The 15,219-nt window shown below is 42.9% G+C and overlaps 1 protein-coding gene across 2 annotated transcripts in view; it reads left to right on the top strand.

Moving 5' to 3' along the window:
* The window catches only part of SNX20 (sorting nexin 20), a 211,060-nt gene that overhangs the window by 26,740 nt on the left and 169,101 nt on the right, over positions 1-15,219 (top strand). For both annotated transcript variants that reach the window (XM_069639458.1, XM_069639456.1), the window contains one exon: positions 3,275-3,426. In XM_069639458.1, coding sequence (XP_069495559.1) covers positions 3,307-3,426 — 120 coding nt within the window. In that variant the 5' untranslated portion in view covers positions 3,275-3,306. The remainder of the gene's footprint in view (positions 1-3,274; positions 3,427-15,219) is intronic.

Here is a 15,219-nt window from a genome sequence, read left to right as displayed (position 1 = left end):
ATATGTAAATATGCCATTTCCATACATTTTATATTACAGACAGGTCAGGTTTATTTGCTTCACTGCGTAGAAAAAAGCTATATGAATTGAAATATTGATATGCACAGTATCAGCTTCATTGCAAATTACCTGTATTTGATTAGTGTTTAATACTGGTGGCTGTGTAACATAAAGTACTCCATTGAAAAATAGAATTAAAACTGTTTTGATAAGCTGAACATACAATGCATGAGTCGTTCTGCTCATGAGGCACAACGTGATTAAAGAATGAAGTACTTTGGCCTGTGAATGGACCAGCTGCCACCGCCTGGGCTGTTTGATTGGCGTTTGCTAGTGCTATTGTATTTCTTCCAACTTGCAACTGGTTCATCTGAAGAAAAGCTTCTGGGATGGAATGTACATGCCCAAGACGTATTGGCTAGTGGTAGGCTTCCTTGGCAGTGCACGAGTTCTAAGATTGTACTCCGAAATGTATAGCCAAAACCTATTTTAAATAAGTGCTTTACTTCTGTACATGTTTATTTGACATTTCTGGAATTTCCCACTCTGGGGCAATATTCAAATTATGAAGATCTGTTTGCAGGCAAGTAACCCTCACTTCCTGTGATGTCGCTTCCTGTGATGTCATCCCATGCAAATTAAGGTGCCCGCACTTAACTTGCCACACTTGGCCCTGCAGATCTTAGGACCGGCCCTGATTGAAGAAGGATGATTATTTGAGGAGCCCAAACCAAACTGCATCATCCACCTGCACGGTTCAGCTTGCCCTTTGAATATCTGCATTGCGCTGCTGGTGGCTCCCTCCTGAACAAGTCCACCTGCCTCAGCGCTTAGAACTCTTCCCTAACCCCCGCTCGCTGAGTTGTCCTTCTTTCCCTCCTCGTTGACGCTTCACCACATAGCATCACTGCTGCAAACAGGAACGCAGTTCAGTCATCCACCACTGTCAACAGTCTGTCCAGAATTTTCCAGGGAACCCCTCTGCCGCCCTCACCATGCACAAAATGCAGGGCCCAAAGTGGCAACCTCTTTCATAAGTAATAAGTGAAGAAGGTGGATTTTGTTGTGTTTTACTGCCTTTCTACCTTAGAGCCCATCTATGTGGTTGTCACCTTTTGGTTTTTATTTTGTATTGCTCACTAGAGAAGCGTAGTTCTACTTTTGTGTTGGCAGCCACTATGAAACTGTACTTACTCCTTCTTCTATGTTGTTGGCCTATCCCAGTGTTTGGCTCTGAAAATCCTGTCACCCTATCCTTATCCCTCTTTCCCTGTCAGGGAAACCCCTCCCCTTTGCCCACTGCATGGAGTTGGGTAGTGAAAAGGATATGCCAGAGCCAGTGTTTGAAATGGTGGGAATCACATAAGGCACTATCAAGCAATATAGTAAGAACTTAAATCACAGAGTTACAGTGGCGCCAAGTACGTGGGATCTCTGAGGCACGGGCATTTCATTGCCTCAGCTGAGTAAGACCCTTCCTTGATGTTCATGAGGGTTGGAGGGTGACCATGTGCATCGGGGATCAGACCCACAATGAAAATTCTGCAGGAGCGCCGTGAGGTGGGTGGACAATCCTCCCTTGCCTGGAGCCTTCATTGGCCCTCTGCTGGAAGATTGATCAGGAATGTGGGAGAGAAAAGATGGCAAAAATATAAAAGGACCCCACTCGATCGTGTGGATGCATACACGCCAAACAGAAAAAAAAACAGAACTCATTGAACAAATGATGTAGAGTCAGTTTGAGGTCAAGTTTCTGCGCTCAGTGTATATAGTTCAAATAATGCTCAACAAAAAGTACAATTGTCAGAATGCAGTTCATTGACTTATTTCTCAGGATTCCAAGTTTTATATAAATCATATGTTGTTCCACATGTTACTTGGATCGAATTGCAATTGATTATCATACAATATGTGTATTCATCTGGCTTCTAATTTCTCTGTTGGGATCTCTTCTTCAGGTCCTAATGGCATTCACTGTGTCTAATTGCTCTGTTAGGATCTTTTATTTACATCCTTGAGATGTTCAATGGTGCAATGTATCGCCTTGTGTTCCTTGTACTTGCTTTTCTCTTTTATTTGTCCAAAATTATGGTTCTCACTATACTATTCCTCATTCACTGTGCTTGGATTTCCCTTTTGTTTGTCCAATATTATGGTCCTCACTATAGCATTACTCAACACGGATTTCACCACAGTCTTGACGGTGGACCTTCAGGAGGATCTTTCGTTATCAATTGGTTACATCTGCAACAAGGACAGGTGTAATCAAAATCTCTAACAGATTTATAATCATCAGTGCAATACAGACCAATTACCCTCCTTACCCCTTTTCCTCTTTTGCTTTACTCCAGCACCAAATTATGAGGAGATTGAGCCAGTCACATTGGTGTTACATAAAGACACCAAGAGGTAACACACTGCGTTATCCATTACAGATATTGGCAGCACTTTGAACAGCGAAGGATAACATCCACAATCACATGGAATATAAATATTTAGGGTGAATAACTCTTCATTATGCTCTTGAAACAAGATGCCCTATTGGATATCTGTGTATTACACTGATGATTATAAATGTGTTAGAGTTTTTGATTACATCTGTCCTTGTTGCAGATGTAACCAATTGATACCGAAAGAACTTCCTGAAGATCCACCGTCAAGACTGTGGTGAAACACGTGTTGAGGAATACTATAGTGAGGACCATAATATTGGACAAACAAAAGGCAAAACCAAGCACAATGAATGAGGAAGTGCTTAGGGATTTTCTTATGAACTTAAGGACTTGGAAGAACTGAGTTTATTATAATAATTTTGTATTTTTTACCAAGTCCTTCTCTTCACCCAATCCACCCACCCCTTCTCTCCTCCGTGTGGTGGGCCCTTTTACAAGAACTTTGGAGAGGGGCATACTGTGAATTTTTGTTTTTTTTAAATACAAAATTATCAAAAAAGAAGAAATGCAAAGTGCAATGGTATGACACTGGGCTGCTTATCTCAAAGGTATGTAATATGTATAAGAAGTGTGACAAAGAAACATCTGTATTGGAATAATGAAGATTACCAGTAGCAAATTGGGCATTTACAGAAAGACGTCCATCCGTCACTGCTCTTGTTAGTATTCTGCCATCATCGAGAGAACGTAAAACCCTAAGGACATGAAATCGGTTTTGTGAAAGCAACAATTCAATAAAGTTGGTGAAATGCATTTTAGATAAATATGCTAAACTATTCAAAGAATAGCAAACCCAATATAACCAAAGTGCACTATTTTAGATGCGGCTATCAATCCAGGCTCAAGTTCATTGATGACTACAAAAGAACTTCAAGAATATTGGCGGAATGTAAACTCGCACAGGAAACGTGTCAAAGTTCTGTTCGAAATTCCCTCCACCAGAATCGTAGAAGAGGTTTGCTCAAGATATGTGGTAAGACAACCAGTGCACAGTAGACAATAGTTGCATGCTTTTCTATGCTTCCCTGTTTTTAACCTCTGGAAGAATTACTATGCATTATGCACATACATAGGATGTACACAAAATAGCTGCTATACACTGATGTTGATTTTATGTTACAGGCAATTAAGATATTTTAAAGGATGAGTGGGCCCAGACTTCTGTGAGCTGCAAAGCCACGGCAAGGTTTCAACCATGTGTCTAAATGCCAAGCGCAGGCATTAAAGATGTGTGTGCAATTCAGAATGCATCTTTTTAATATTGATGCTAACCTACTACTTTCCAAAGAGAATCGTTAGTCTGAAATTTAAACCTTGTTCCTCACAGGAACAAAATCCTGCGGATCTGCTGTTTTTGGAAGGATTATAAGCAAAATATGATACACTAGTTCTGCTAAGATCTTTTCTGGATTATGTTATTGATGTTCCCTCGCAACCTCTTTTGGAATATAGTTCCCTGAATGTGTCACCTTTTCTGTGAAGAGCGTCCTTGTGTGATCCCTGAGCCCATCCTAGACAAGTTGAGAAAAATGTCTTGACTCCTTGCCCTGCCTAGACCCACTTTTCCATTGAACTGTCTCAATGCCACCGAAATGTATCCATCATCTCCCCTTTACCTTTTCTCTCCCGAACAACATATGCTTAGGCCTTTCTACTTTATTTCTGTCGTAGGCTTTGTATCATATTGGCAGCTCTGTGCCTAGAGCTGGCTCTCTAGACTATCTATACCTCTCTTCAGGAGTGTCTGTGGGAAGCAGATAGCACTTTTGATTAGTCTTCGAGGAGGCCTTGATTAATGGCAACACAAATGTGATAATTCTACTGCTCAATCCTGTTCCTGTGCTCACTGGCTTGTCAGAATATTTAGGATCTTTGTACTCTTCGGATCAGAGCATCCCCAACATCCTGCCTTTGCATTCAATGGCTCTAACATTGTACCCCAACCTTGCATTGCATTTAGAGCATGTGAAGCTGAAATACATTTCATTGATGGTGACTGCAGTATCTTTTAGCTATCGCCAGTGCCGGCTAGTGTTTTTTTTATTGGAGGGGTGTAAATATGCTCATGCCAGCAAGCTTAATGAGGGTGCCAGAATCAAGCAAGAGAGGATTGGGAGAGTTCTCTCACTGTGAACATTTCTTGAATAATGGGGTCAAACGGTCCATTTTGCAGCACACTATGTGAAATATGGGGTAAGAGACAGACAGTTTGCAATTAGTTTTGTAGGGCAATTGGTGAAAAAAAATCCAATAGATGCAGGTCACCAACAGTTCACAGGAGCATTTCTCAACACATTTTCATATATGTCAGTATAAAAACCTGTTCACATTGGCTGTCCCCATGCATTTCCATTCTGGCTGCACTTATATATGCCAGTATTCCCATATAGACACCTACCAATTTTTACTTTGTGCATAATACTATATTTATGCTACATATCCTATATTGCACATTAGTATACTATCTGGAAAGATTTCCAAGCTACCTCTGCCAATATGTGCCTGTACCTGCACATAAGAACATACTCTTGTTGAATTTGCCATTAAAATGTCATGCCACAATATGAAAACATGTTCAAACTGGCTTCTCCAATGTAGGGCAGTCTAGAAACTTAATAACACTTATCAGGTTTGCTTCATCATAGATGCCCAGTCAACAATGTCATGCCACTGTAAGAAATGCCAGGACTGGGTGAAACAAAATGCCAGTCTATCCATGTAATAACATTTATCATGTTTGCTTTATCACAGCTGCCCAGTAATAAATGCGATGCCACAATACAAAATGGCTAGACAGGCTACACCAAAAGGTCAGTCTAGCCAAGTAATAACTCCTATCATGCTTGTTTATCATCATAGATGTCCAGTAAAAATGGCATGCCACAATAAGAAATGGCTAGACTAGCTATATCAAAATACCACTCTAGCCATGTAATAACACTGATCATGCTTGCAATGACACTTTCTGACTGGGCATCAGTGATAAAGCAAGCATGATGAGTGTGATTACGTGGCTAGACTGGCATTTTAGTGTAGCCAGTCTAGCCATTTTGATACTGTGGCATGCCTTTTTAATGGGCATCTACTATACTGTATCATAGAAGCTCAGTAAACAAAATATGCCACAATAAGAAATGGCTATACCGGATGCACCAAAATACCTGTCTAGCCACCTAATAACACTTATCATGCTTGATTTATCGCAGATGCCCTACTCCAAAACTCCCTCCATGCAAAACAGCCTCCTGGGTTGGCACAAACCCAACACAAGCACATGTACATTTACTCATTCAAACACACAACCATGTAGCATTCACACACCATTCAAACAGCATTCACATGCACACCCAACCACACATATATAATGCACTTTCTCTTTCACACACGCATATATACAGCACGTGCGCGCGCGCACACACACACACACACACACACAATTACATTATATGATAAATCATTTATAACGCTCCTGTACACAAGTGTTTCTAGGCGCAAGCTACAACATACACATCATACATATAAAATGTAATTCTACACTTCCCTCAGCCCCAGTCCAGATACTGCTCTTCATCACGTCGTTGCCTCCTGTGACAAGGGCCCTCCAGCTCCCACGCACAAGAACAGGAACGAGGAAGCACAGAACACTTCTTGATTCGTGCAGGAGCCACAGAGCCACATTGCCAGTGCCCAATTCTGTCTCAATTTTCAGGACAGTGCATGTACGCCCCCTCAAACATTCAGATATGCAGTTCCTCAGTCTGCATCCACAATGGGCCATGAAAGGCTGGGGAAGCAAAATGCCCCCAGCCTTGCATGGTAAATTAGACATGCATGCTGGTCAACATAAACTGTCAAAGGAAACCAGGCCACTGCTTCTCCATAACGGACGAGAGTACAGCCAGGTTTGTGCCACCCATTATGGACGAGCCACCCCGGACTATCGCCCTTCCTATTAATGTTCAAAGGGTCATAAATATGGCCTTTTGTCGGTCCCCTCACAATATTGTCACTGTAGCAGATACGTTTTCTTTCAATCTTTTTATAGATTTTTGACAAGATGAAAGACAGTCATTTCTGCAACCAACCACCCCCATTGTGGATAGGCTTCTCCTGTGATGAAGTCGGACACCTATCTTTGTCACATGACCAAGAGGGGTCTCGGCATCCCAGGAAAGAAGGCATACCAGGGATACCTATGTGGAGACCCAAGTTACCTGGAGGCAGTATAGGAGGGAACTTTAGAGTGCCCTTCCATCACTGGGTCCTTGCCCTGATTAAATCAAGGTGATCCCGAATGCCAAGGAGAGAATCAATCCATCCCTGCTTGCTGTAATGGTGCCTAAATGCAGGTTCCGGAATGGGGAGAATCTTTCCCACAGCAACCTCTCTAATCACGGTTTTGGTCTGGCACTGAAGCCTTTGAGGGTCAAGAACCCATAGGAGTACTTCAGAGAATGCAATACCTTATAGTGAAAACTACAACACACGATAGAAGATAAAAACCTCTATGAAGAAGACAATTGTCATGTGCAAATGTGGAGTGCCACCCATGGTCCCGGATGACTAGCACAGTATAGACCAAACCTTGACCACAGCTGAAACGATGGAAAAAAGTCCAGTGAGTGGGAGCGGTGCAGCATGGAAGTCTCTGTGAAATTGAAATGACCACCTGCAACTGAGGGCGAATACAGAGCCATTGCGGAGGCGGGATGTTTCTACAGGAGCAACAATAGTAGGAAGGCTTTTAGCAGCACTGGAAGCCATACTTTGACAGTGAGATGGAGAACGCTGTCAATCATAATGGATAGCCAATCTACAGACCTCTTACAGAGGTGTTTAAGAGAGAACCAATGAGAAAGAGAGAGTTGGAGAGAGAGAAAGGGGAGGTTAGGCCTTTAAAAGGCTGGCCCCGGGAAGAGGTAGAGAGGATGATGGAGGAGGAAGGCTGCCATGGTGACCAAGGAAGAGCAGAGGCAGCAGCAGAGGTAGCAGCAGAGGCAGCAGCCAACATCCAGGAAATCTGAAGGAGCAGCTGAGGCTTAAATAGAACCCCAACTCTGAAGATCCTACGTTCCCTAGATCTGTTGGCTTCTCAGATGTGGCAGAGACTGAGGGAAAGCCTCAGAAGCTGGGCCTCAACTGGTGTGTGGGGCTCAGCGGGTTGAGCCCAACAGTCGTGCATGTCAGTTTGAAGTGTAAAATAACCCTTATTTCTGAGAAAGACATTATATCCATTGATTGGGTAGGGTACTAGATCCCTTATTTGGAAAGAGAGTTGACGATGTAATAGTTGACCAACCCATGGTACTGTTGAGATAGTCCAGTCTAAAGAAGGGCATCCATGTTCTTTTTTAGATGATTTTCAATAGTTGTTTACCCAAACCCCTTCTTGTATACAAATACATTGAATTCAACACAAATTCTCCAATCACGTTTTTCTCAATACACCACACTTCTCTCCAGTCACCCTTTATGTTATTCTAACCATCTCTCTCCCAATTTTTCAAACATTGTTTCAAGGGTTTCAGTGCATGCTAGAAATTCATGTACGTGTTTCTCAGTGGGCATGCTATACTTGTATTGCCCTTGTTTGTATATTCAAAGAACAGAGGCTGTTTGCTGACATATTTATTTGTGTTATTCCTTGCATATGTACGTGTATCCACTCGGCCCTCATGGTGACACTATAAGGAACTTAGTTGCATTTAATGATTGCATTGCAATCCTTCTCCTAGGAAAGAGTAAGGGATATGTATCTACTTAAAGAGGACCCATTGCCAGGTGCAGTGATGTTATTTGGCATTCTCATGTTTCATCAACTGAGGATCTTCAGCACTCCCCTTTCGATGCCTCTTTCATTGACCTTTCTTTTTCTAGCATTCACTATGCACTGATGACTCCCTTTGACCAGCACTATCCTGCATGCTTTGACACACCTTCCCACCCAGTCTTCAGCCCTGGATCAACTCTGGGATTCAGACCCTCAAAACAAAACATGTGCCAGGAACCCACCCCTCTCCCTGTTGTTGTCCCCCCACGGATCAGTCCTTGTAGCACCGCTGCTCACCCGCTATACCTCTGCCCTAGATAGATGTAACTTGTCCTTTTGCTTTCACTATCTCCTCTTTGCTGACAACACTCAAATCTTTTTCACCTTTCCCTCCTTCATGCAGACATCTTGGAACAGATTACCAATGGTTTCACTGCAACCTGTCACTGGGTGTCTCTGGGCTGCCTCATGCTGAACTCTTTGAAAGCAGAAGTCATCTTTCTCCCGGCTTCAAATGCCATCCCATCCTACCCACTCTTATCTCCTTCTCACATGAACTTCACATTTTGACCGCAACAATTCATCACTACCAACATCTCTGCTGCTCATATTAACCTTCGCAACATTCAGAAAATATGTCAATTCTTGTCTCAGCACCCTTTGAAAACTTGAATTGCGACTCTTGTGCTCAGCAAACTAATTTCTACTCCTTGGCCTCCCTCTCTACTCTCTTCTACCTCTAGACAAAATGCTCAAATTCACCACCCACACTCTCTTCAACCTACCCAGATCCTCCCACACCGCTACCAGTTGACTCCATCCTAGTTGGCTCTCCGTGCACAACCATTTCCTTTTAAAGTTACTTCTCCTAGCCTTCAAAGCTGTCAGTGGTCTTGCTCCTATGTATCTGGCTGACGTTATCTGTGTCTACTCACTCATCCTCTGCACTCAACCTCACTATCCCTTGGCTGCTCTGTGCCTCCTCTTGCTTCCACTTCCCCTACCTTCCCTCCCTAATCATGCAGTTGCCCATCACAATCAAAGCCTCACTGTTGGTTAATCTCTTCAAGATGTGGCTTATATCTCATCTACTGGCTCTCATGTCCCCCATTCTCCCTAGCAGATTCAACCACTTCCTCCATAGCAATGCCATTATGTAATTGTGTATATTTGTAAGGTACTCCTCTTTAGTTTGAAGCACTTGCCCCCCAAATCAATGTTACCTTTGTGGTCATCTGCTATTTCCTTCTGGTTTATCCCCAGTCTACGTCGTATCTTTTGCAAAATTCTGGAAACCCGGTCTTGGAGGTTGACACATTGCTGTTCCACGCCCACCCTATAGAAAGCCTTGCCTTCCCTACTTTGATATGTAATTAACTATTGCTGCTTCGGACAATTCCTCAAGACTCTACTGCTCTCTCTTGAACTTTAAATTACGTTCACCTCTGATTCCTCTCCTTGTCGCACTGCTTGCTCCCCTTGTCCCTCCCCTCCTGGCCAGCGCTCATCTGGTTCTCACATCCGAAAACAATCACCTAATTGCATGGGTGTGATACAAAAGCTACTAAATAAATAAGTAAATGAAACAAACACATGAGCTTTAGTCTGGGTTGCCTTTTGCATGAAATGTTCAAAATCTATTACCAGGGTGCAGCATTTCAAATTGCATGCTGTTAGCCTGGCTTTAAAGTCACCCTTCCCATCTGCTAATGATTATTGCTCAGCAAGCATAACACGTAATAACGTGAAAATAATTTGGGCATGTACGTAATGTGCTGGATGGACAAAACATGCGACACAAAAGTATACGTTTTCAAAACTTTATTTCTTGTCATGGTAAGGTTGAGATGAACCCCTGTATGTCCTAGAGTTTATCTACAATAATATTCAATGAAAAAACTTTGTTAAAGGGAAGTTATGGTTAAGTTGCACTAATAAAAACCTATGAAATTCAATGAAAAAACTTTGTTAAGGAGACATTATGGTTAAGTTGCACTAATAAAAACCTTTGAAATTCACTGAAAAAACTTTGTTAAAGGGACGTTATGGTTAAGTTGGACTAATAAAAACCTATGAAATTCAATGAAAAACCTTTGTTAAAGGGACGTTATGGTTACAAGTAAAACCGAAACCCCCCAAAAATTCACCATTTATGGTAAGCTAAGCAACCATAACTCGCGCCACCACTGTGCACCGCTAAGACTAACACCCAGGATAACAAAGATGACATCACACATGTCATTGATGACATCACTGATGACATCACATATCTGGGCCACTTGTTTTTGTTTACTGACATATATAGGCCAGGTGGTTTTGTTCACTGACAGTCAGAATATTAAAATTGAAAAAGGTGCTATATATGTAGCCGTTAACCTTGTCATATGCTCTTTAAGTACTTTCCTTAGGGTTTGGTCTCAGCTCATGGTGCACATACATGGGGAAATGAGCAGGCCTCAAACACACAATTCATTTGTATACATGAAGATACACTTTAATGTCACTAACATTTTGTGATGATGTTGTTTCTTTCTTCCTTGGTTTATTTTCCCTGTATGTGCCTCTGATTTATATGCATTGTGGTTCTTCATATGTATTTTTTGTACCAGCACAAGTGTTGTAAGTCTTGAATTGTTAGCTAGTTATATCATGTTTAACATTACTCAAAACTCTGATAAGTTAGCATTCATTATTGTACTATCCAAAATTACAAGATTATAAATAGTGTACATCTATGGTGCATGCTGCAGTCATTGCCTATGTTTAAATATGACTAGGTTTCTGTATTAACAACAACACTCCAATACAATGATTTTAGATGAGTACATTCTTAAATAGATTAAGTAGTTCATGACAGGTCTCCCGATCAACCCTGACTTCTTGTTACCAACAATATAAACACAACTCCTTGTAGGGACTTTTCATCAAAATGTATTTCACGTGTGATGTCATCAGTGATGTCATCAATGACATGTGTGATGTCATCTTTGATGTCCTGGGTGTTAGTCTTAAAAGTGCACGGTGGTGGCACTAGTTATGGTTGCTTAGCTTACCATAATTGGCGAATTTCTGGAGTTTTTGCGTTTTACTTGTAACCATAACGTCCCTTTAAGAAAGGTTTTTCATTGAATTTCATAGCTTTTTATTAGTCCATCTTAACCATAACGTCCCTTTAACAAAGTTTTTTCAGTGAATTTCAAAGGTTTTTATTAGTGCAACTTAACCATAACGTCCCTTTCACAAAGTTTTTTCATTGAATTTCATGGGTTTTAATTAGTCCAACTTAACCATAACGTCCCTTTCACAAAGTTTTTTCAGTGAATTTCATGGATTTTTACCAGTGAATGCTATTTTCCTACAACTTACTAATATCATACTTACCTAATATAGCAATATTTGTGTCCAATTTACAAAGTGTCACCTTAAAGCTCTGCCATTTCCCACCTTCTAGAATCATTTTTAACACTTCTATATAGTTTTTGCAACTATTTCAACTAGTTTTGCATCCGTAGACGTCTATGAACATCTGACTTCATTGCTGACCTTCCGGACAGTGCCACATGACCATACGCTGGCACGCGGCATGATGACGTGTCCGAGAACCCGTCCGCACTTCACAATAAGATCCGTGCTTCACGGGCAGTTCCGTAAAGCTCTGCCATTTCCCACCTTCTAGAATCATTTTTAACACTTCTATACACTTTTTGCAACTATTTCAACTAGTTTTGCATCCGTAGACGTCTATGAACATCTGACTTCATTGCGGACCTTCCGGACAGTGCCACATGACCATATGCTGGCACGCGGCATGATGACGTGTCCGAGAACCCGTCAGCACTTCACAATAAGATCCGTGCTTCACGGGCAGTTCCGAACTGCATTTTCTACTGATCTAGGAACTTTCAATTTCAAAATTTCCATTGCACAGCTCCAACACCTATTCCTACTCATTGGGCCTCATTACAGCTGTGGCGGCCATGGGATGAACGGTGCCGGTAAAGCACCGGCACCAATCATACCGGGTCGCCACATTACGAGTTCTGCTCGCGGGTGCCGCTCTGCACGCCTGGTCAGACCAGGCGTGCAGAGCGGCTCCCGTGAGCAGAACAGGATGGTAGCAACGGCACCGTTATGAACGGTGCCGCTGCTACCATCCTCCCCATTCCCATTGAGCCCTATGGGGGCTCAAATGTGAATGGGGATGTACCGGCTCCGGGTCCCGTGCAGGGGAATTACCGGGCCTGCAAAGGTCGGAATGGCCCGGTTATTCCCCTTTGGCGGGACCCAGTGCCGGACCCAAGTTTGGAGGTAGCCATGCCCTTGATAAGGGCATGGCTACCTCCAAACTTTAATGAGGCCCATTATCCATTAACAATCTAGTACACAATACACACGTTTAGCAAAACTGCTATTTATCTTAAAATGGCATCAGCTAATGCCATCCCTCCTCCCCAAGAGCCACCACCACTGCTGTAATCAAGAAGCATGAGAAACACTGCCTCCTACCTTAGAAATAACACACACACACAACATTTTCCCCTGTCCACCTACCCTTCCATATTAGTGTTTGGTGCCTCTTCCATCATTTCCCTTCCCACCTTTCGTTCTTAGCTCTCCTGCCAAAAAAAAGAAAATACATCCAAAAGCAATAAAACAAGGACTGGAACGGTGGATACCTCAGCCCAAGCGAAGCAAGGGTGGATAACGAGGTCTCCGGACCATTATCCCCCATTCCAGCCCATGTAATTCCATACAGGGCCCCTCTTCGCTTTCCATGGCAGCCTGCAGAAGGCAAAAAGAGAACTCTATGCCCATATTGCCACAAGAACCTTTTTCTTCCTTTTCAAATCTATCCCAGTTTCGAATAAATTTACCACAAAGCCAGTCCCAGGTGGACATGGCCAATTTAACCCCATGTTTTGTCACTCGTGGTCATGGCCAGTAGCCAGATTGTCCGGATTATGACCTTATTCCATGACCTGCACAATCTGGCCACTGCCCATGGCCACAGGCTACACCTCAGTCACCAAAGATATATCACTATTTTTTGTACCTACATTATGACACTTGTCAAAAAATAAAACACAGGGCCATCAATGACATTCGTGTCATGTTTGATGTCTTGGGTGTTAGTCTTAGCAGTGCACGGTGGTGGTGCGAATTATGGTTGCTTAGCTTACCATAACTAGTGAATTTCAAGGGTTTTTAGGTTTTACGTTGAACTATAACGTCCCGGTAACAAAGATTTTTTTAGTGAATTTAATAGGTTTTTAGTTGTGCAACTTAACCATAACGTCCATTTAATAACTTTTTTTACTAAATTTGATAGGTTTTAAGTAGCGCAACTTACCTATAACGTTCCTTTAACAAAGTTTTTTTTACTAAAGGTCATCGGTTTCTAGTAGTGGCACATAACCATAATGTAAAGTAACATCTGACTTCATTGCACACCTTGCGGAGAATGCCACATGACCAGAATCGGCCTTGGGGGGGGGGAGCTGGCCGACCGGCCGGGGCACCGCACTCCCCAGGGCGCCATTAGCCCCCCGCCACATCAGCTCGGGGCACTCTTTCAAGGGCTCTGTGAGGCTGGTGTAGCAGCAGAAGGCGCAGCAGGCGGGCGCATTCAATGTCAATCGTGTGACACCAAATGTGCCCCTCTGCCGCAGGTGCCTTAACCAAGAAAAGGGACCGTTAGCCCCACGCCAGCACATGGGAGTCTTTGAATGGCTCCACCGAGCTGGCATAGTGGCGGCAGGTGCCTCATTGTTGGTCAATGCATCTGCAGCAGCGTAGCGCATTTAGGAACAATAGGGTGCTAATTCACCCTATTAATAGAATTACCTCCTTGCCGGAGCGAGGAGGTTTAAAAAAATATATATATACACTCCGTAGCCACGGCCCCTGTTGACCAGGGGCGCACAGGGAGGGGGGCCACCAATTCACCCAGGGCGCTGCTGCCCCTAAGGCCGGTCCAGCACATGACCATATACTGGCGCACAGCATGGTAACGTGTCCGAGAATCCATACACATTTAACAATAAGATCTATCCCGCATGGACAGTGTGGAAGTACATTTTTTACTGATGTAGGAACTGCCACCTTAAACATTTCCCTTGCACAGCTCCAACACCTATTCGTAGTGAGCCATTAACAATGTAGCACACAGTACATACTTTTAACAAAAATACTATTTATCTGAAAACGACATGAGCTAAGGCCATCCCTCCTCCCCAAGAAACAGCAGCACTGCTGTAATGAAGGAGCATGAGAAACACTGCCCCTACCTTAGAAAGAACACAAGCACAAAATTTTCCCCCGTCCGCCTAGCCCCCCATATTACTGTTTGGTGCTTATTTGCTCATTTCCGTCCGCAACTTTCCTTCTTAGCTGTCCTTCCAAAAAGAAAAGCCATCTGTTAACAAGTTAAATGTTCCTGTAAGAACCACCTTTCACAGTTTAAGAATAGTAAAAAAATTGCATACAAAACAAAATCCTTTTTCAACATGGCCACCATAGAAAGGAAAGGCGGTTGTTCCATACATGGCCCCTCTTCGCTTTCCATGGCAGCCTGCAAATAGCACAAAGGAAATGCTGTTGACATATTACACCAGCACTTTTTTCCTCCCTTTCAAATGTATCGTAATGTCGAACAACTTTACCACAAAGCCAGTCCCAGGTGGACATGGCCACTGTAATCCTATCTTTTCTGCCTTCTGGTCATGACCAGTAGCCATATTGTGCGGATCATGACCTTATACCATGACCCCAACATTCTGCCCAGTCCCCATGACTGCAGCCTACCACTCAGTCAATAAACGTATACCGCAATGTTTTTTAACTACATTATGAAACTTGTGGAATACGAAAACACTCCCACATCTTGTCACATAACCAACCCTTGTGATATTCAACACCTTTCTGGATGACGTTCCTCTCCAGTGCAGCCAAATGCGCCCATAAGCACCTACGTGCCGTGACGCAGAACCTGCAAAT

The sequence above is a fragment of the Ambystoma mexicanum genome, chromosome 1q (assembly GCF_040938575.1).
Source record: "Ambystoma mexicanum isolate Mex_15411 chromosome 1q, UKY_AmexF1_1, whole genome shotgun sequence".
Lineage (NCBI taxonomy): Eukaryota > Metazoa > Chordata > Amphibia > Caudata > Ambystomatidae > Ambystoma > Ambystoma mexicanum.
Note: the sequence above shows the minus strand (reverse complement) of the source record. Positions and strands in the feature narration are given on the sequence as shown.